General features: G+C 48.3%; 1 protein-coding gene across 1 annotated transcript in view; it reads left to right on the forward strand.

The window, feature by feature from the left end:
* The window catches only part of LOC141264614 (macrophage mannose receptor 1-like), a 203,872-nt gene that overhangs the window by 33,502 nt on the left and 146,865 nt on the right, over positions 1 to 23,505 (forward strand). The window contains exon 7 of the mRNA XM_073676893.1: positions 2,298 to 2,480. Coding sequence (XP_073532994.1) covers positions 2,298 to 2,480 — 183 coding nt within the window. The remainder of the gene's footprint in view (positions 1 to 2,297; positions 2,481 to 23,505) is intronic.

Genomic DNA, 23,505 nt, shown 5'->3' on the forward strand with positions numbered 1-23,505 from the left:
GCAGAAGACTCCACCCAAGCGGAACAGGAGAATCCACCCTCTGCTTATAGTGAGCCTGCCGTACCCCTAGTGAGACAAAGAGCCGGTAGACAGCTGCCCAGTTTACCCTTGACAGCTCCTACACCCTGTAGTTCAGGGCCAGACAGTCAGCTCCGTAGGTCCACTAGGGCCACTAGAGGCCAGTTACCCGCACGTTGGAGGATCTAAATGTTTAAGTTGTTTTACAATGTTTACCTGTTTATTGTTGCTTGTGTGTAATTTTGTGTTTCTAGTTGTTTTTAGGAGTCTTCGGTGGATTTACCGGGAATCCTTTGTATATAGTTGGAGCGTAACCCAGGATGGACTAGAGACTGTTAAGGACTCGGGGTAGGACAGACCCCTACCTGGTTACGTCTCCCTGTGTTGGTGAAATGGACACCTTTGCTTTTCTTCAAAGACTGCACCCGGTTGCGGACATCCGTGACCATCTTATTGTGTTTCCTTATTGTATTTTATTGTTCTTTGATATACCTTGTTATATTTTTCTAAAAAGTGTTTAGTCCCGGAGTACTAAATTTCACTAGGGGGGAGTGTGACACCCCAGGGGTCTGGTTGTCACAGTGATAGAGATATTACGTCTGAGAGCAGGTGGGAGGTCCTTTGGTCAGGGATCCTGTGCATGCCACACCTCCTGCCCAGCCTTGGGAGGGGAAGAACTTCCCCTGTATAAACCCGGGGCTGAGGCAGGGTTAGTGAGTCCAGGAAGAGTAGAGACAAGAGCAGCATAGGAAGCAGCAGAGTCACAAGGAGTCGGGGGCTGGCAGCTAAAGAGCTCGCCCTGACTAAGAAGATTCTTTACCGGACCCGGAGTCCGAGGCTGTGGGGACTAACTTCTACCCAGCAGCAGAATCCGTCAGGCAGGGGATTTCAGGTCCCCTGGCCCAGAAGCCCGAAGGCCCGGTCGCACGCGTGGGACCAGCACCGCCATCGTGGAGCGGAAGCCATTAGAAGGCCCCGAGTCACCGGCCATACGGGTGAGCACCACACGGTACACTCAGGGACGTGGGCTACTTACATCAGCTTCTAGCAAGGTAGCCAGAAGAGTACAGTCAGCTTGGGAGGCCTACAACTACGCCTGGCCAGGGGAGATCCCATCTGCTCAAGGACTGACCAGGCCCCGTTCGCTAGCAAGTACTCCGGGAGGGTCTATCGTTGTTACCAGTAAAGACCCTGAACGCTACCATACCGTCTCTGAGTGGTTCCTGCTACCCCCATCATCCACGTCGGCTGCCCTGAGGCCATACCCCTCCCGTTGGGGGTTATACTATCACGCTGCACCATCCTTCCACCGGCCTCAGCGGTCTGCCCTGCAGCAGCAGCCCCCTGGCTGCATTCAACGGGTGGCGTAGTCATCAACCATTTTCTACCGCTAACAGACTGCCGTCCAGTTTGACTCCCTGGGCACGGACCGGGTCACCGCCACGAGACTACAACCCTAAACAGATCCGGCTCCGGGTAAGCTCCCGCGTGCGCAACGCAGCGCGACACAGGCCCAGGGGCGCGTCACTCTTACATATCTCCGTAGTAGCATTATAAATCTTTATGGTGAGTGCTCCTCCTAGTGGTGATTCTAGGTAGATTTTATCACATTCATTGGTTGATTGGTGGCATGTTTACAAAGGTCAATTATCAAGAATGCTCATTTGCCATCTATTGGCTTGTGTAAATGGGCTTTTACTTAATAAATCACTTGTCAGAGTTTTCTGTCAGCATGGAAACTGCCGTATTTGAAGTTTTGCTGTGTAGTTCAATTATTTCCATGTTGGTCTCTGTATAACATATACTTTTCTTTTGATTAACTTTGAGGACATTTTTTTTAATTACATATAGGTTTTTTACAGAATAAAAATCTTTTTTTTTTTAATTGAGCTTAAAAACAATATGGCATCACTTGGCTTTTACAAAACTTTTGTTTTCCTTGCACATTCATCTTTGATATAGTGTGCGGTCTTAAATCAGCTAAGAGGAGATCAGAAAAAAAAACAGATAAAATATACAAACTCCATGACAGGCCGTCAGAGCAAGCTCTCTGATGGATTCTCAGTTAACTCATTCTGCAGCCAGCAATAGACGGTGCAACAAAGAGGCTATAGTAAGCAAACGGTGCAACATTTTAGTTAAGCCCAATTGTAAAATTTATTTTTAAGCAAAAAAAAAAAAAGCAAATAATTTTTTATTTAAGTTGACCGCAAAAGTGGACAATCAGTTTAATGTCTTTTTACATATAATGGTTTTGAAGTTCTTCTATCTTATTACAGGGTCTAGTGATGCCATTTCTTGTCCTTCTTCGTGGACTCCTTATAATGGACACTGCTATTACCTGTTTAGTGACACTAAGATTTGGAAGGACGCCATGTCATCTTGCAAGAAAGAAGAGAGTGATCTTCTCAGTGTGCACAATATTGAAGAAGGAAGTGCTATTACCTCCCAGTTTCAGTTTGGTAAGTATCTACTGGTTTGCAACAAATACCATTTAAGGAGATATCCACTAGTATAAAACGTCATCTTTACAGGGTTTTGCAGTCTACCGATACATTTCTGCAGTCCCTCTATGTGACTGCTAAATGCTGAATCTTGACAGTGTGCAATTTGCACACTCATAAAATAACGCTCTTTTGTCAGCTTGAGTTGTCACATGACTACAAGTATCTTATTCTAGCTCAGTCCTGCCACGTCAGGGCTTTGTTCCGACTTCTAATACTCACAACCTCTCTCCGACGACCACGTCTGCTGATGCTACTGCCACCTCTGCTGTTGTGCCAGCTTCCTCTGGCTCCGATATTCCTCAGATCATTCCCTTGGGAGTCTCACGTGCTTCTGCCATCTTTGTCACCCACTAAGTACGTAACAGTGTATGGCTGAGAAATGGAACCATACAAAATTTTTGATAGCTTTTTTTCAGTTTTAGGCTATGTGCCCACGATGCAGAAATGCTCCGGATTTTTTCCTGAGCGTTTCTGCATCTCCCTGGCAGAAAAAACGCATGCGGATTGTACATGCGGATTGTACATGCGTTTTTCCTGCCAGGGACATGTGACGCGCCCCGAGGGCCGTGGAGTACTCGGTGCCGGGCCTGTAGATGCTGGGGGAGGGATATGTCACAGTGGCGGCGGCCCGGTCCGTGGCCCAGGGCGGTGAACAAAAAGGGGAAGGAAAATATTTATATGGGATTTGTAGTTCTTAGGAAGTGTTCGTGACGCCACCTGTGGTTTCTGGTAATAGATACCAGCGCTGCTTCAGACCTCTGGGGCGGTTGGTAGGGCAGCTGGGTTGGAACGGCTCCCCACAGGTGGAGCAGGCCCCAGGGCAGTGTAGGTGCAGATGATGGTGATGCTGGGGCTTGTGGTGCAGGAGAGATGGTGCAGCGGAAATAACTGACAGAGGCAGTGGAGTGCAGTCATCCGAGTTTACTCACAGTTCTGTTCAAGTTCCTCAGGTACACTGTACGGGTGTCAGCCTCCCGCGTCGCACTGCGTCTACCAGATAAGGGGTCCAGCACTTTCTCAAGTATATCAGGAGCGCTTGACGGAACCCTGCTTTCTTTATGTTCCTTACTAGACTGACTTCTTGCGCCGGGTCTTCTCCCTCCTGCCCTGCGCTTTCCCACACACAGTCCCGATCGGGTGCTCTGAAGTCCCTCTGGGGAACCTGGAGTTCCCGGACCTACTTGATGCCATTCACGGTGACTAGGGTGAGACTGTGGCAACTGCACCATGGAAGTGCAGAAGCCTCCGCTTTTCCAGACGAGACCTGGAGTAACACGGCTGGTCCAGGGACCGGTTCCTTTCTTGCGGGCTGATCCCTCTGACACCTGGCAGATTCGGGCGTACGGTTGCCATCCTCCAATCACCGTACCCCCTGGGATCCCTTCTGTCGACGGAGCCTTTCTCCTCTGCTCCCCTCCTGGGCCTCTATTACTAGGCCCCTTATGGAGCAGAGCTCCTAAAGAGACTCTGCTCCCCTCCTCTCCTTGCTACTCACTCTCTGTTCTCTGCACTACTCTGCCACCCTAAGATGGCTTCCCTTTATATACACCTATAAAAGAGCACCCCTAAACTGCTTCCTCCACCCTCACCCACTACTGGTTCCCCATCTCTTTGGTTCCCCCCACTCCAGCCAGGGACAGGGCTCAGCAGAAACACAGTGCATCTTGCCCTTCCAGCCGGCCTGGAGCAGTGTAGTGTTGAATGCGGGTGTTGGGGTTCCGGGCATTACTCCCTCCTTACCTGAGAGAAGGAGACACCACACCTCTGGGTGAGGTGCAGTACCTCTGTGGCGACTGAACCCTCAGGGGCGCCACACTCCCCCCTGGTAAAACACAGCATGTCCGCGGGCTGGAACTGAGCAAAAACACGGTACTTTAGAGATACTAAATTTTTAGATGCATCACTTAGAAGATTATAAAACTTTTTCTTCCCTTTATGGGAGGCACATTTCTTAAATGTTACAGGTTAACATTATCAAGAACAATATAAAACTTTTCACTTGCATATACACATTTTCTCATGTAAAACACTTTCAACATTTTTCAAGCAATTGTAGTGAGATCCCAAACAGGGTGTCCATCTCACAGGTAAAGGTGCAGATCGAGCAGCATGAGGGACCCATCCGAAAACCCTCAACGTAGGCCCTGGGCGTGGCTGCAGGGCTTAAGTGATCCTGGTGCTGGACCACGTCTTCGGCCACGCCAAACGAGTTTTTGTTCTGAGGTCGCTTGGTTGCAAATATAAAACCAAGAGAGGGCACTTTAATAAGTGCAAACTATATACAAGATCAGTTCTTGGCTGCTCACAGTCCTCAGCCTGAAGTCTGTATACCCTTACCGGGTAACTTAACGCACACACATTTTTCAGTTCTCACATTAATAACTGGTTGTACCCTTACGGGTAACTATATACAGTTCTTAGTTCCATCTTAGTGATAGTGTCCCCACCGGGGGTAGGCCTGGTTCTTGCCGACTGACCCGGCCGGGTCATCAGCCTCAGGCTGCAGGGGCATGTCCTCCTCCTCCTCGACTCTGCGGTATACCTGCAGCTCTGCTTGGAGGAACCCGGCATCCTCCGGGGACAGTTTAACAATTGCTTCCTCCAGGGTGAGAGGGGTTGCCAACTCCTGGAGGCCAGAGGCGGAGGCTTGGTCCTCACCTCCTTCCATTCTGGCTGCCGGGTGCCGTCTGTCTAGACTGGTTAAGACCACACCCTGTCTCCATTCCTTCTCTCCTCCTTCCCTCCCTTTTTGGGGGCGGTTCCATGGCAGCCTGCTATCGGTCACTCCCTGGGACGTCCTCCCCGCCTTGACGGACACATCTATGCGGACGGTCACAGTTGCAAGGGGCGGGTTGTGCTTTTGGCGCCATTCTGGGACCCGGCCCACGATGGGAGGTTCCATATTGTTGTCTTTGATCACACACATAATGGCGCCCGTTCTTCTGGGGCGGGCGCCACATTCAATGTGGAAAAACAGTTCTTTAGGCACACAATACCCGCTGATAACGGGCTGGTCACATATCCTGTTCGTGACGCCAGAGATGACGCGCCCCGAGGGCCATGGAGTACTCGGTGCCGGGCCTGTAGATGCTGGGGGAGGGATATGTCACAGTGACGGCGGCCCGGTCCGTGGCCCAGGGCGGTGAACAAAAAGGGGAAAGAAAATATTTAGATGGGATTTGTAGTTCTTAGGAAGTGTTCGTGACGCCACCTGTGGTTTCTGGTAATAGATACCAGCGCTGCTTCAGACCTCTGGGGCGGTTGGTAGGGCAGCTGAGTTGGAACGGCACCCCACAGGTGGAGCGGGCCCCAGGGCAGTGTAGGTGCAGATGATGGTGATGCTGGGGCTTGTGGTGCAGGAGAGATGGCGCAGCGGAAATAACTGACAGAGGCAGTGGAGTGCAGTCATCCGAGTTTACTCACAGTTCTGTTCAAGTTCCTCAGGTACACTGTACGGGTGTCAGCCTCCCGCGTCGCACTGCGTCTACCAGATAAGGGGTCCATCACTTTCTCAAGTATATCAGGAGTGCTTGACGGAACCTCGCTTTCTTTATGTTCCTTACTAGACTGACTTCTCGCGCCGGGTCTTCTCCCTCCTGCCCTGCGCTTTCCCACACACAGTCCCGATCGGGTGCTCTGAAGTCCCTCTGGGGAACCTGGAGTTCCCGGACCTACTTGATGCCATTCACGGTGACTAGGGTGAGACTGTGGCAACTGCACCATGGAAGTGCAGAAGCCTCCGCTTTTCCAGCCGAGACCTGGAGTAACACGGCTGGTCCAGGGACCGGTTCTCTTCTTGCGGCCTGATCCCTCTGACACCTGGCAGATTCGGGCGTACGGGTGCCGTCCTGCACTCACCGTACCCCCTGGGATCCCTTCTGTTTACGGAGCCTTTCTCCTCTGCTCCCATCCTGGGCCTCTATTACTAGGCCCCTTATGGAGCAGAGTTCCTAAAGAGACTCTGCTCCCCTCCTCTCCTTACTACTCACTCTCTGTCCTCTGCACTACTCTGCCACCCTAAGATGGCTTCCCTTTATATACACCTATAAAAGTGCTCCCCTAAACTGCTTCCTCCACCCTCACCCACTACTGGTTCCCCCTCTCTTTGGTTCCCCCCACTCCAGCCAGGGACAGGGCTCAGCAGAAACACAGTGCATCTTGCCCTTCCAGAAGGAGACACCACACCTCTGGGTGAGGTGCAGTACCTCTGTGGCGACTGAACCCTCAGGGGCACCACACATGCGGAAGTGAAGCATTCTTTACATGCATTTCCGCATGCGGGTTGTCAAGCGCTTTCCAAGCGATTTTAGCATCACTTGGAAAGTGCTTGACAACTTGGTCACACTATATAAATCCATGCAACTGGCATGGATTTATATAGTGTGACCGAAAGAATGGTAAAAAATAAAAAAAAAATATTATACTTACCTTCTGATGGCCCCCGGTGTCCTTGTCTCGACTTGCCGGTAGCTCGCAGTAGATTAAAGGACCTGCCGACGTCAGCGGTCGCATGACCCGTCACATGACTAAATGACGTCACTGCAGGTCCTTCAGTCCACTGCGAGTTGCCAGCAAGTCGAGACAAGGACACCGGGGGCCATCAGAAGGTAAGTATAATATTTATTTTTTATTTTATTCTATTTTTTACAGGTACTATGGTACCCGAGTCCGGAGGAGAGTCTCCTCTTCTCCAAACCCGGGTACCATCCGCACATTGAAACTCATGGAACCCACATGTACAGATTCAGTGATGCGGATGACATGCATTCCAATACAAGTCAATGGCGGCAAAAACGCCACGCTTCCGCAAAATAATTGGTAGTGCTGCGGATTTTTCCGCAATGATAATCGTCAGCGGAAATTTCCGCAGCATGTGCACAGCACATGCGGATTATCATTGGGGAACATGGCAGACCTTCTACCAAGCATTTTTTAAGCGTTTCTGCAGCGGAATTGCCGCTGCGGAAACGCTTAAAAAACGCATAGTGGGCACACAGCCTTAGAGATCATAGAAATGTCCCCAGACCATGTAACACTGTATGGCTCAGAGATAGAACCCTATAAAACTCTTAAAAGCTTTTTTTAAGTTTTAGAGATCACAGAAGTGTATCCAGACAACGCAGCACTGTATGGCTCAGAAATGGAACCCTACAAAATTTTAAAAAGCTTTATTCAGTTTTAGAGATCACAGAAATCTTCACAAACCACATCACACAGTATGGCTGAGAAACGGAACTCTACAAAATTTTTAAAAGCTTTTTGTCCATTTTAAAGATCACAGAAATGTTCACAAACCACATCACATGGTATGGCTGAGAAATGGAACTCGGGAAAATGTTTCAATGATTTTTGGGAGTGTTATATAACACAAAATAGGACCTCAAAGCACGTAATACTAATCCTTAACACTAATCCCTGTCTACAGACTGTATTCTGTCACTCTCCCTGCTCCTGCAATTCTCTCCCTCCCTACACTAAATGCACAATGTATGTGATACAAACAGCAAAGCAAAGGATTAGCCCTGACAAGGGCTGTTATTATGATGGTTCAGCTTCAGCACCAGTATCAACAATACTGGACTCTGAATTGCTATACTGTCACACACGCCTGTACAAGCACTCTCTCCCTCCAATACAAACTGTCACAGAGCTGTGCAATGGTGTCAGTGTGCCAAGCCTGGCGCCGTCTGTTCTTTTATAATTTCTTACATGTCAGACGGCCAGCCAATCACAGTAATACTTCTACCGAGATGGCTATGGCAATACATTGACCCACAGGCAATCCCCACGTGTTTATTGGCTGTATAACAGTCGCCAAAGATGCACGGCGGGGATTCAAGTTTGAGTTAGAGCACCACCCATTGCTCGCCGAGTAACGAGCACCGTGATACTCGAGTGATAACAGAGTATCACCCAGCACGTTCGCTCATCCCTAATGACAACTTGTCTCTTCTGAATTCCCCATAGGTGTTCAGTTGAGATTAGGAGACACTTGGCCACTGACTCACTTTCACCCTGTTCTTCTTTAGAAATGCAGCAATGAACTTAGATGTGTGTTTTCAATCATTTTCATGTTGGAAAAGTGCACGTCTACTAAGCGCATGGAGTGATGATGGCAATTTCTCTTTCAGCATAGAGCAGTACATCTGTGAATTCATAAGCCGTGTCCTTATGTGGGGCTGCATGAGAGCTGCCAGTGTCGGGAGCTACATCTCATTGATGGTGTCATGAATTCATAGATGTACTGCTCTATATTGAAAGAGAAGATGCTGCAATTAGTAATCAGCGAATTTGTTCGAAATCTGAACTTACAACTTAAATTCGACATGAATATGGCACATTCGGATTCGTGATCGGAAATGCAAGCAAAATTTCTTAAATTTGGGAAAAATCAGCAACATTCGGCGAATAAATGCGGGAACGTGATTGCGGGGCAACTACAGCATTTTTAACAGTTTTGCTAGCATAGTGCTTGTGTATGATGAGTGGGGGACATGGTAGATGAGTGGGGAGGCTGGTGATAGCTCAGAACAGGTCAGATCAGCGGCGCGCTTGTAATTTTTTTTTTATTCCTGTAGGCTGTAACTTTAAGTCAGGAAAGCGCGGCTAGCCAATCAAAGCGCAGGAAGCATCCACCCTGTCCAGACACAAGGGCTTCTGCAATTGGTTGCTGAAATCACATGTCCTCCCTATATGAAAAGCGGTCATGTTCCCTCAGCGCCATTTTCTTTATGCCACTGCTGGAGACAGACGTTGCTCAGTCTGCTCCTGTGTAATGAGAGATATTAGCTAGATAGATGGGTGCGTGTGTGGAAGTCAGATAGTGTAGATAAGTCCTGTGCTGTATACCTGTCCAATCGATCTTGCAGCACATTTTTTTTTTCTTGTGCAATTACTGAGATTCTGACAGAAAGAGCAGGACCCATACCATAGAACAGTGCTGTGCACTGGTTGTAATGTCTGTGCTCCATGCAGACCTTCAATCTATTTTTGCCCTTGCTAATGTGAGAAAGCAAGCAAGCCCTTGTAGGCCACTTTTTGATTTTGTGGGGTTGAAATTCAGCTATCTGCAGAGCTTGACAGTGCAGAGCTTCTGAGTGCGAAGCATAAAAGCCTTTTTCTTTATTTGCTTATGTGATAGTGCAAGCTGTGTTAGCCCAGTTTGTAATTTTTTTGGTGGGTGAACTTAAGCTGTATGCACAGTAAAACAAACATATTTTTTCTGTTGGCAGGCAGAGTCCACAAAAGATTTTTTTGTGTCACAATCGTGATACACTTTGCTAAAAGCCACCTACTATTTTAGTGGCGGTAAAATTTAGCTGTATGCAGAGCTCATGCAGAGTAAAAAAATATTTTTTTACTGTGACTAACGTGATACAGCAGGCTAGATCTGGGTATCTTGGAGCATATATTCTATGTTATACAGGCCTCATCCACAGTCAAAAAATACTTTCTTCAATTTCAAACGTTATACAGCAGGGGATATCTCAGTTTGAATTCGTTTGGAGAATATCTTGTATGTTATACAGGCCTCATCCACAATAAAAAAAAATACTTTCTTCTGTTACTAATGTGATACAGTAGGGGACATCTCAGTTTGAAATTGTTCGTAGCATATCTCCTATGTTATACAGGCCTCATCCACACTAAAAAAATACTTTCTTCTGTTACTAGCATCATACACTAGGGGACATCTCAGGGTGCCAAGGGAGGGTGGTTCATTGCGATCGAGGGGGGCTGGTGATACCAAAAAATCTGTTAGTGAAGGCGATGAACAAATGGAAGAGAAAGAGGTGATGGGCGAGCAACAGTCAGAACATAAAGAGGATAATCATCCCCTCTCTGTTCATGTTTGGCGGGAGGGGACGGAGGAAACAAGCATCTAAATTACCCAGCCACCAACACAGCATGGGCTTGAACCTCATGAAAGAGCCCAACATATGAGTGCGTTCTTGCTGCACTATCTGCAACATGATCCCCATATAGTTATGATTCAAATAGTGCTGACTACTGGGTTGCCACTCTGTTAGATCCACGTTATAACAGTAAATTTTGCCAGATTCTTCCCGCCTGGGAAAGGGACCCTCGAATGCTGGAGTATTAAAACACACTTTTAAACAACCTTAACATAGGTTTTCCCCAAGCCAGCAGTGAGGCACACAGAGTTCATCGCAGCTCTACACTTCCAACCTCCAGCACGTCAATTCGTCAATGCCAAAATATTAGTAGCAGCAGTAGTGTAAGTGGAAGATACAATTTCTGTGAGTCCTTTCACACATTTTTTAGACTAGCTCGTGCACCTGCACAACAGAGTACAAGTCTGACACGTGGTGAACGACTGGAGAGGATGGTGCACTCCTGATTGAGTCTCCATCTGCTGGTTTGCTGCAGTGGAAGAGGTTTTGGTTCCTAATTCTACAATTTCTACTGCAGTGAAATTAATGCCTCATTGTTGGTGTGTGCCACTAATTTTTGGAAATGTAGGGAATCCTGATTGGGTCTCCATCTATTTGGTTTGGCTGTAGTTAATACAGATGAGGATAGGGCACAGCTACAGGAAGATTTAGATAAATTGGGGAGTTGGGCAAAAAAATGGCAAATGGGGTTCAATGCCGATAAATGTAATGTCATGCACATGGGAAAGAAAAACAGCAGTCACCCATACATATTAAATGGGAAACCGTTGGGGAAATCTGACATGGAGAAGGACCTGGGCGTCTTGGTTAATAGCAAATTAAATTGGAGTGCCCAGTGTCAGGCAGCAGCTGCGAAGGCAAATAGAGTCATGGCATGCATCAGAAGAGGAATAGGGGCATATGATGAGAACATTGTTCTTCCTCTGTATAAAGCGCTGGTAAGGCCGCACTTAGAATATTGTGCACAGTTCTGGGCTCCGGTGCTCAGGAAAGACATATTAGAGCTAGAGAGGGTACAAAGGAGGGCGACTAAGGTAATAAAGGGAATGGAGGGACTAGAATACACAGAGAGGTTGTCAAAATTAGGCCTATTTACATTGGAAAAGAGAAGGCTTAGGGGAGACCTCATAAACATGTATAAATACATCAGGGGGCAATACAGAGATCTCTCCCATGACCTGTTTATGCCAAGGATGGTGACAAAAACGAGGGGGCACACTATGCGTCTGGAGGAAAGGAGGTTCCTGCACCAGCATAGAAGGGGATTCTTTACGGTCAGAGCCGTGAGACTCTGGAACTCTCTGGGAGAGGAAGTGGTGATGTCCAACTCACTTAATGAGTTCAAGAGAGGCCTGGACGCCTTTCTTGAGAACAATAAAATTACATCTTATGCTTAGTTAATTAATCCAGGGATTTAATCTGACTGCCAGATTGGTGTCGGGAAGTGAATTTTTCCTCAGTGATGTAAATTGGCCTATACCGCATGGTTTTTTTTTGCCTTCCCCTGGATCAATGCTGCGGAATAGCTGCAGTGCACAAGAAATAGGCTGAACTGGATGGACGCTTGTCTTTTTTCGGCCTTATAAACTATGTAACTATATAACTATGTAGTGGAAGAGGTTTCTGTCTCCATTAAATTACTTCTACTCTGGTGAAATTGATGCCACTTTGCTGGTGTCTGCCACTAATTTTTGGAAATGTGGATAATCCTGATTGGGACTCCATCTATTGGGTTTGGCTGTAGTGGAAGAGGTTTTGGTCTCCATTGTACTCCTTCTACTCCCTTGATGCCACTTTGTTGGTGTTAGGCCCTAATTTAGGGAAATGTGAACACTCCTGGTTAGGTATCCATCTCCTGAGTTGGTCGTAGTGGAAGAGGTTTTGGTCTCCATCCATTTGTATAGTTATACTGTAGTGAAATTAATTATTTGGTGCAGATATTGTTCTCCACAAAGGGGTACACAAACATGATACACTCAAAATTGGTTTTCAATAAACAACCATCAGCAAGCCCCATCAAACACATCTGCTGCTTAACCTTCCTCCTCTATTACCATGCCAAGTATTGTCATGCAGGTCTCCGACTGCAGAACCTACGGTTGTATACTCGCTCCAGTCAGGCTGAGTGAGAGCCTGTCAACTGTAACAGAAGTGGATATGCCTGCTGTGTTTGTTTCACTGAGCACACCACATGTTTCTCAATCCACCATAACATCTTCGCCTGCACCTCACTCACGGTCAAGTAGTTTGTCTGTTTCACCGTACTCCACCTCTCTCAGCATTGCAGCCAGCCCTCAGTCCCGCAGTTGTGGTCACGTAAAAGATTGTTTACTCCTACATATAACAAAGCTAAGAGGTTGAACTCCACCATCTCCAGTGGTCTTAGGCCCTAATTTTTTTAAATGTGAACAGTTCTGATTGTGTCTCCATCTGCTGGGTTGGCTGTAGTGGAAGCGGTGTCAGTCCCCATTATACTACTTAAACGCTAGTGAAATTGATGCCACTTTGGTGGTTTTAGGCTCTAATTTATTACAATGTGAACACTTCTGATTGGGGCACCATCTACTGGGTTGGCTGTAGGGGAAGAGGTGTCGTTCCTAATTCTACACTTCTACTGTACTGAAATTGATGCCACTTTGCTGATGTTAGGCCCTAATTTAGGGAAACATGAACGCTCCAGGTTAGGTCTCCATCTCCTGAGTTGGCTGTAGGGGAAGAGGTGTCATTCCTAATTCTACAATTTCTACTGTACTGAAATTGATGCCACTTTGCTGGTGTCTGCCATTCATTTTTGGAAATTTGGAGAATCTTGATTGGGTCTCTATCTGCTGGGATGGTTGTAGTGGAAAAGTTGTCAGTCACCATTATACTAGCTCTACTCGACTGAAATTAATTCTTTGGTGCAGATATTTTTGTCACAGGGGTACACAAAATATAATCAAAATTGGTTTTCTTAGTACCGTGGTATATAAAGTAGGCTATATTTAATCTTTTAATTCTTCGGTGCTGATATTGTCCTTCGTACAGGGGTACACATTAATAGTGAGAGAGCACTAAATGTGCTCAACTTAGTGGTTCAGCAGTTTCTCAAAACCTACCCAGATCTGTCAGAGCTGCTTATGAAAATACAACGCCTGTGTGGCCATTTCAGAAAGTCAGCTATAGCTTCCGCCACCCTTGCAGTGCTTCAGCAACTTTTGCAGCTTCCAGCTCACCGACTGTTGTGTGATGTCACCACATGTTGGAAATCAACGTTGCAGATGTTGGGAAGGATTTTTGAGCAGCAGAGGGCAGTTGTTGAGTACCAGCTTCAACACGCCCATCGTCATTCAGGTCAACCTCCGCACATAAGAGCTGATGAGTGGGCATGGATGTCTGACATCTGTGCCATCCTCCAAAACTTGGAGGACTCCATAAAGATGGTGAGCGGCGATGATGCCATAATTAGCATCATCATCCTGCTTCTCTGTCTACTGAAACGCTCGCTTCTCACAGTTAAAGAGTAGTGATGAGCGAGCACTAAAATGCTCGGGTACTCGTTTCTCGGGTCGAGCAAATTGGAATACTCGGGTGTTCGACCCGAGCAGCGAGTCCAATGTAAGTCTATGGAAAACTCAAGCATTTTTCAGGCGGCTCCCCCCGGTGGTCTGCAGAGGGCCTAAAAATTGCCCAAATCGATGGGAACAGTGCTCAAATGACATGGGGACAGCATGGGGAAGACCCCTGGAAGCATTTCTGACTCCCAGGTCACTTCTGTCAACAACGTTGTCAGAGGTATTACGCCACTTTTACGGACTCACAATAAAACATACCAAAACAAAACCAAAATGGATTTTTCTGGGAAATATGTTAAGGAACATCCTTTCCATGACATGTACAATGTATTTAAAGCAAAATAAATAACCAAAAACAAAAATACTCCTCCACACCTTGGGCTATGTTCACACGTAGCGTTTTTGATGCGTTTTTGCACTTTTGCATTGCTTTCAACAAAGACAAATACATTCACCAGGAAATTTCATTTTAACATTTTACAACCTTATCTGGCCATGTGGTGTGTGACACATCATCAGACACAAGCATACAGTGCTGAAAAGTCATGGGAACAGCATGGGGAAGACCTCTGGAAGCATCTCTGACTCCCAGGTCACTGCCTAAAAGTGTGCCCATCATAAGTGATCCTTGGCGCATGCGAAGATGCCTCCCGCCATGAACCTGTTGTTGCAGACTTGCAACAATCACCGTCCACGTCCTTGTCCCACTGCAGCGTTCAGTTGTCCCTACCGCATTCCTTGGAATGCGAGTGCAAGTATGCAGGCAGCCAGCCACCCACCCATCCACAGGCTGCAATACTATACTGCAAAATTTTTGACAGCTGCTTGCACTTGAAATGTAGCCTTTTAGGCTCATGGAGGCGGAAGATTTCCATAACCTCATGCCGGCGGCAGCCGGGTGTCCATACTCGGTCCCCAGCCACCACTATATTTCCCGGTATCGCCTCCGCTTTCCACAAGCACGGGTCCCACAACATTACCCGTGCCCTCCCCAGTGCACTTACTGGGAAGGACCGCCTAACCACAAACACGTGGACAGGTGAATGTGGCCAGGGACGGTACGAAGTCAGTCCACAACTTTTTTTGCTGACAGTTGTATTTAGCTTGGTGAAAGGACTGGCATAGAGGGAAACTCTATCTAGCCTGCATGTCATTTCTCACAGGAAGTCCTGTAATGCAGCTTGTTGCAGAAGCAATGGCAGCCCGTCCAACATCAACTCGCCCTTGTCAGTGGTGCTTTGACACACACATCTTTCTTTGCGCATTTAATTTCTTGAATACAGAGTTGGACAATGGCCTGATCTGTAATGCGGTTTGAGAAATAACATGCATAAGCATGGCCGATCCACATTAAAAAAGCAGCCATAGAGTGTCCGGGAACCTTCCCCCACACTTTTCTTAGCCAGGGTAGCTTTTCGGCAGGGTTGGACGGGCCCACCAGAGAACCAGAGACTCCTCCGGCGGGCCCTGGCTTCTCCTTCAGGAGAGTTCATAGTGCCGAGGTGAGGCCATGATGATGATAGAGGCCACCATCTGCTTAGTTTTCTATTACTTGGAATACAAGTGCAAGTATGCAGCCAGCCACCCACCCACCCACAGGCCGCAACACTAAACTGTCAGATTTCTGGGCAGCTCTTTGCACTTGAAATATGGCCTTTTAAGCTCGTGGAAGCTTTTCACAACCTCATGCCAGCGGCGGCCGGGTGTCCATACTCGGTCCCCAGCCGCCACTATATTTCCCGGTATCGCCTCCGCCTTCCACAAGCACGGGTCCCACAACATTACCCGTGCCCTCCCCAGTGCACTTACTGGGAAGGACCGCCTAACCACAAACATGGACAGGTGAAATTGGCCAGGGACAGTACGGAGCCAGTCCACAACTTTTTTTGCTGACAGTTGTATTTAGCTCGGTGAAACCCTATCTACCCTGCGTGTCATTTCTCACAGGAAGTCCTGTAAAGCTGCTTTCACTTGAAATGTGGCCTTTTAGGCTCGTGGAGGCGGAAGCTTTTCACAACCACATGCCTCATGCCTCGTGTCCATACTCGGTCCCCAGCCGTCACTATTTCTCCCGGTGTTGTCTCCGTCTTCTACAAGCGCGGATCCCTGAACATTACTGCTGGTACTTTTCTGTGGGAATTTGCTTGCCTACTACCAGCCTGGAATATTTCCAGCAAACTATGGTACGACGCCATGGTATTAGCACTGCCCCCAGTACCAGTAGCAAAGCCATCCCCAATTTCCTTCTCAGGAATTTTATTTGGCAGACTGAGTGGCTGCCCGAATACATTTTGTCACAAAGGAGCTGAAGATAGAGTGGCAGTAGGTGCAAGTTTCTCCAGCCTGTTAGATATTAGAGGGTGAATGGCAGCACATTGGATCAGTGGTTAGCACTGAAGCCTTGCAGCGCTGGGATCCTGGGTTCAAATGTCAGCAAGGACAACATCTGCAAGGACTTTATATGTTCTCCTCATCTTTGCGTGTGTTTCTGCCTCAGTAAAAAAGCAGTCATAGAGTGTCTGGAAACCTTTCCACACACTTTTCTTAGCCAGGACTGCTTCTTGGCAGGGTTGGCGGTCCCACCAGAGAATCCTCTGGAGTGCCTTGGCTTCTACCTCAGGAGAGTTCATGATAGCGCTAACTTTGCAGCTGCTATGGGGCTCTTGAGCAGGGTAGAAAGGTTAGCCATCAGAATCAAATCCTCTGGTGGGCACAATGTTTTTCAATCTGAAACAGCTTCTCAGTGGGAGTTGTATTTCACCACAGCCATATTCTTTAGCTCGGTGAAAGGACTGACATAGAGGGAAACCGTATCTACCCCGGCTGTCATTTCTCCGTCACCAGGTTCCGCCCATTGTCACACACGACCATGCCTGGCTGTATGTTCAGCGGTGAGAGACACAGATCAGGCTGCTGTGTTACAGCTTTCAACAACTCTGCAGCGCTGGGCGGTTTGTCAATTAAGCATTAAGCATGTTGTCTTCAGCACAGTCTGTTGCCGCTTGGCCAAAGCAGTGCTGCTGTGCTGTCAGCTTGTGACTGATGTGGTTATTTCGGAGATGAAGGACAAGGTGCATGAGCTGAACAATGTGATTACATTGTTGTTAAATTGGTGACGCTGTTTTTTATACTTAAGAAAGATCCTATTGTTTTGTTTTTTTTAAGACAAATGCATTCACTGGTAAATGTCATTTTAACATTTTACAACCTTATCTGGCAATGTGGAGTGTGACACATCATCAGACACATCCTGTTTTATTTATGATGGAGGGACTCTGAAAGTCATAAAGCCTATTTTTATAAGTACATCAGATGGCCCTTACTATTCTTAAAAGGCCAGCAGTCGGCTATTGTTAGAGAGCCATCAGCCGGCTATGCTTTGTTGTTCCCATTATTAACAAGTGGGTCTCCTATACTGTTATTGCGTATCCAGTGACTGCAAGGACTGCCAAAAATTTGGACGCAACCCAATACCCCTTTAAAGAGACATAGAGGAGGGTCTCAGTAAAAAAAATGTTCCTATTATAAAGGAGCGGGTCTCCTATAGTGGTAATGCCCATGCTGTGACTGCAAGGGCTGACAAAATTTGGGAAAAACCTGCTAAGAATTTAAAGACACACAGAGCAGGGCCACAGTAACAAGGTACGACATGTTCCAATTAGAAAGGAGAGAGTCTGTTGTACAGTTATAGGGTATGCAGTCCAACGGCTGACCAATTTTAGGAAAAACCCCACTAAGAATTTAAAGACACAGAGCAGGGCCACAGTAATGACAAATTCCCATTAGAAAGGAGAGAGTCTCCCATACTGTTGGCCTATGCAGTTATTGCAAAGGCTGCCAAAAATTTGGAGGCACTTCAATGCCCCTTGGAAGAGACACGGAGAAGGGCCTCATAAAAAAATGTTCCCATTAGAAAGGAGCGGGCTTCCTATACTTGTAATGCCCATGCACTAAGTGCATGGGCTGACAAACATTTACCCCTGGGGCGTGTACATGAACATACTGTATACATTTTTTTTTTTACGGGCATCATAAACACCCTTTACAAAAATTATGTGGGTGTTGCATCATGGACCACGGTCACCCTGGTGATATGGTCGTGGAGGATGAGGAGAAGGAGGAGGACAAGAGCAAATAGCCAAAATCAGGAAGCGTATACCCATGTGTGAGTGTGAAAAGGTGCATGGGAATACACCTCTCAAAAAAAGACACTGGATTGGAGTTTATGTTATGCTGCTATCATTCGATGGTGTTGAGAAGTCTGGCCCAATCCAGCCCTTGTTCATTATTATAAGAGTCAGCCTGTCAGCATTTTCAGTTGACAGGCGGATGCGCTTATCAGTTATAATTCCACCAGCGGCACTAAAAAGCCGCTCTGATAAAACGCTGGCGGCAGGGCAGGCCAGGACCTCCAAGGCATAGAGAGCCAGTTCATTCCACGTATCCAGCTTGGATACCCAATAATTATAAGGCACAGCGGAATCACGGAGTACGTTGGCACAGTCGGCAAGGTACTCCCTCAGCATCTTCCCAAACTTTGCACTCCTTGTGAGAGTACCCTGCGCCTCAGGGCCTGTGATATAGACCTGATGATGCTGTGCGGTCTGCCAATCACTGTAATGCCACAACCAACATGAATGCGGCATTACAGTGAGTGGCAGACAATCCCTGCATGTTCATTGGCTCTGTAAAGAGCGCCAAACATGCAGGGAGGGGACCCGAGCTCCTGCGGAGCAACCCCGGAAATACTCGGCGAGCGCCGAGCATCTCGAGCAGTGAGATGCTCGGGCGAGCACCGAGCAGTAGCAAGCATGCTCGCTCATCACTAATGTTCAGTCCTGTTTTTTATTCTCTGTGTTGTGTTTGGAGAGGCAAGGTCTCCAGACTGGACAGCCAAAGCTCAGAGAGCAGCTGAAGGCTGGACATGACCTGTTTGAGCGAACCACACACACACACACACATGGACTGTGCTATCGTTTATCTTTTATTTTGTTGTTTTGCCAGTAAGGCCGTGTTTATTTCCTGGGATTGCAGGGCTTTATGCCATACAATAAACCCTGCGGAGAAAACCCTGCAGTCTACTTCCGGAAGCAGCCAAGTGAGTCGACCTACTACAGTTGGTGTGAGAGTGCGTGCAAGATTCCAGGAACACGTGTACCTGCCGCAGAGACTGGTGGATGTCCTGGGTGAAGGTCGGCAGCCAGCCAGAGAAGTCCGACAGAATGGAGGAGCTCATTAAGCACTTGGTGCAGAGCCAACAACAGATGGATCAACAGTACCTGTAGAGCCAGCAGCAGCACCAGGAGACGACCAAACTGTTTGTTGCAACAGATCCAGTTGCAGTAGAAGGCACAGCAGCAGCACCAGCAGGAACAGCAGCAGCAGATACAGCTTCTGGCGGACGCCATCCTGGGCAGGGCAACCGCCCCACCCCCAGGGCCAAAGAATGACTCCCACGTCAGGAAGGCGGTAAGACGGGCCATGCAGAAGATGACCCCCGGGGATGATGTAGAAGCATTTCTGACTGTCTTTGAGAGGGTGGCTGATTGGGAGAGACTTCCACCAGACCAGTGGGCAGAAGTTCTGGCACCATATTTGTCAGGGGAACCCCAAAAGGCATATTACGACTTGGCACTGCAGGATGCCAAGGAATATGCCAAGCTAAAGACAGAGATCTTAGCACGCTTGGGAGTGAATATGGCGATGAGAGCCCAACGAGTCCACCATTGGGCGTATGCCAGCGACAAACCCCCTCGGTCGCAGATGTTTGACCTACTACATCTCGTTCAGAAGTGGTTGCAGCCAGAGTCCTCCACTCTGGCCCAGATGGTTGAGTGGGTGGTGATTGATAGACTTGTACACTCCCTTCCTATGCCAGTACAGACTTGGGTTGCCCAGTGCGATCCCCAAAATGCAGATGACTTCATCGACCTGGTAGAGAGGTACCAGTTGGTTGAGAAATCCCTCGGGAAACCAGAGATAGTCACTCCTCCATACTGGGATACCAAAAAGGGGGCGGGTCCACCACTGAAGGGGTCTAGAGCCACCACTGGGGGGCGTCCCACTCCCACTGAAGGTGCCACAAGGACTGTTGCTAAGAATCTAGTCTGTTGGCGGTGTCACAACCCTGGACACATAGCCGCCAGGTGTCATATGTCCCCCGAGCCTATGGACTGCAGCCTAGGCAGACAGGTCTCCTTTTATGCTTATCCCGCCTGCATTGTGGACCGGCGAGGGGCCGCAGGCATGTGCCGTGTCCGTTAATGGGGTAATGGTGCTTGGACTGTTAGATTCAGGGAGTCTAGTGACCATAATCAGTGCCAACCCTCCCCACCAGCTGATCTCTGCCAAGACTGTGGGCGTTCCCTGCATACATGGGGACACCAAGGAATACCCTGTAGCCACAGTGACAGTGGGAACAGACTGTGGTGCCCAATCCCACAAGGTCAGAGTGGTTAAGGACCTGATAAATCCTGTCATATTGGGTCACGATTTCCCGTTGTTCTGGGACTTGTGGGGGAAAGGAACCGGACTGAATCGCGTGGAGAAATTCCAGGTCCCTAAGGAAATACCCCCCGTCGACATCTGAAGGGGATGAGTTCCCATTGTGTGTCCTTGCCAGCAACGAGGACGAGACTGTGACCGAGGAAGCCGACCTCCCTGAGTTAGAGGTGACAGAACTTTGGGTCTGCTCAAGTTCGGGACTTGACCTTGAAGGGTACATGGGACAATGTTACTGTCTGTAATGGGGTTGCTCAAGAGCCGGGGGGCAGACACCAGGTACCCCCACTTTGCAGTTCAGGGGGAGTTATTGTATCGGGGGACCAAACCAAGGGGTGATGAAATAGTGGAGCAGCTATTAATTCCAGGGCCATACCGACAGAGGGTATTAGATATGGCCCATTCACATGTTCTTGGGGGACACCTGGGGGTCGAGAAAACTCAGGAGAGGATATTAAGGAGGTTTTACTGGCCAGGGTGTTACTGGAAGATCCTGAACTATTGTAGATCCTGCCCCACCTGCCAGATAACCGAGCCCTCCTCCCACTTCCGTAGTCCTTTAATCCCCCAACCTGTGATAGAAATCCTCTTTGAGAGGATTGCCATGGACCTAGTGGAGCCCTTAGTCAAATCGGCCCGGGGCCACCAATACATCCTGGTGGTCATGGACTATGCGACCCGGTACCCAGAAGCGGTACCCAGAAGCGGTACCAATGAGGAACTCGTTGAGTAGAAGCATCGCCTGGGAACTTGTCCATATATTTGCCAGGACCGGACTGCCAAAGGAGATCCTAATGGACCAAGGAACCCTGTTCATGAGCAAGGTAATGAAGGAGCTGTGTGAAGTCCTTCAGATTACCCAGCTGCGAACCTCTGATTACCATCCGCAGACAGACAACCTTGTGGAGCGCTTTAATAAAACCTTAAAAGCAATGCTCAAAAAGGTCATAGAGAAGGACGGTTGTGAATGGGACTACCTGCTACCATTCCTGCTCTTCTCGGTAAGACAGGTCCCACAAGCCTCTACAGGTTTCTTCCCGTTTGAGCTAATGTATGGACGACATCCGCAAGGGATCCTGGATATTGCCAAGGAAACCTGGGAAGCTGAGGTTACGCCCCACCGGAGCATCATAAAACATGTCGCCCAGATTCAGGAGAGGATGGCGAAAGTGATGCCTATCGTGAAGGCTCATCTCCTCCAAGCACAAGAGACCCAGGCAAGGGTCTATAACCGGTCAGCGAGGCTGAGACAGTTTCAGTCTGGGGATCGTGTACTGGTGCTTATTCCTATCGTCGAGATCAAGTTCCTGGCCAAGTGGCAAGGCCCATATGAGGTGGTGGAGAAACTCAGCGAAGTTCATCAGCCTGGCAGAAGAAAGCCGTACCAAGTGTACCATGTTAACTTGCTCAAGCAGTTGTGAGAAATGCTGGGGGCTTCTTGTTTGGGAGCCAGTCTGAAAGCCAAAGTCGAGGACGTGACGGTAGCAGAGACTCTATCGCCGGCACAGAAATAATGTAGAGAGCTGCTGCAATGGAACTGTGACCTGTTCTCGGAGTTGCCAGGGTGTATAGAGGTGGTCGAGTACGTGCTGACAAAAGCGCATGTTAGGGTAAACCTCAAACCCTATAGGATTCCTGAAGCCCGCCGTGAGGTAATCTCAACTGAGGTGAAGAGGATGCTGGACCTCGGCGTGATAGAGGAATCAAAGAGCGGATGGTCAAGTCCCATCATTCTCATGCCAAAGCCCGACGGGGAGTGGTGATTTTGTAATGACTACTGCAGGCTGAATGTGGTTTCCAAGTGTGACACATACCCAATGCCCCGCGTCGATGAACTCAGGCTTGCGAGATATATTACCACCCTTGACTTGACGAAGGGCTACTGGCAGATCCCCATGTCCCACAGGGCCAAGTAGAAGACAGCTTTCTCAACACCTGATGGGTGCTTCCAGTACACCTGAATGCCTTTCGGACTGCAGGGAGCACCAGTCACCTTCCAGAGGGCCATGGATTGGATCCTCGACCCACATAAGAAGTATGCCGCAGCCTACCTTGATAGAAGAAGAGAGAAAAAGCGTGCTGTGTGAAGAACCAGAGAGATGAATTAGAATGAGAACGGCCAAAGGGCCACTCACCTGCACAACCCCGGTGATTGCTTTGAGTTTGGGAGATGGATGTTCTCACCGCACGCTGCAGACTGATGCTCCCACCGCGTGTTGCGGACCGCCGTCTGCCACCGCTACTTTCGCATTCCTGGTCGCGGACCACAAGACTGGTCACGGACCATGTGACCGGAGGCTGGAGGTGCGTCACCGCAGGTCCTTTTAGGTTAGGGAGGGCAGCTCCGGCGCTGCAGGTCCTCAAAGAAGTTGGATGGGGAGTTGTATGGACAATTAAAAAGTGGTCAACAGCTGCTCCTGCCGCCAGCCCTCAGGAAGGGAAAGGGGATAAATGGAAAAAAGAAAAAGTGGTCTATGGAGCGCTGAATTGATCACTGAGAGACCGTATTTAGGGCTAAAAACGTTAAGTACAGCAGCCTACCTTGATGACATTGTCGTTTTTAGCCCAGACTGGGCTAGTCATCTGCCAAAGGTACAGGCGATTCTCTAAGGAAGGCAGGATTTACGATAAATCCGAGAAATATGCCATTGGGAAGGAGGAGACCAAGTACTTAGGCTACGTCATCGGGAGAGGCTAAATTAAGCCACAGGTAAATAAGATTGAGGCAATTCAGAATTGGCCGCAACCGCTCTCCAAGAAGCAGGTGAGAGCGTTTCTTGGAATCGTGGGATATTACCGGCGGTTTATCCCAAATATTGCTGTGATTGACGCACCACTGACGGACCTTCTGAAAGGCACAAAATCAACGATGGTGAAATGGACGGTTGAAACAGAGATGGTGTTCCAACAGCTGAAGCTGGCACTCTGTAAGCAGCCGGTCCTGGTCGCACCAGACTTTACTAAAGAGTTTGTGCTCCAAACAGATGCCTCAGAAGTTGGCCTAGGAGC

This window comes from Phyllobates terribilis, unplaced genomic scaffold (assembly GCF_046119375.1).
Source record: "Phyllobates terribilis strain yellow unplaced genomic scaffold, ASM4611937v1 Scaffold_4__5_contigs__length_816908805, whole genome shotgun sequence".
NCBI classification, from domain to species: Eukaryota; Metazoa; Chordata; class Amphibia; order Anura; family Dendrobatidae; genus Phyllobates; species Phyllobates terribilis.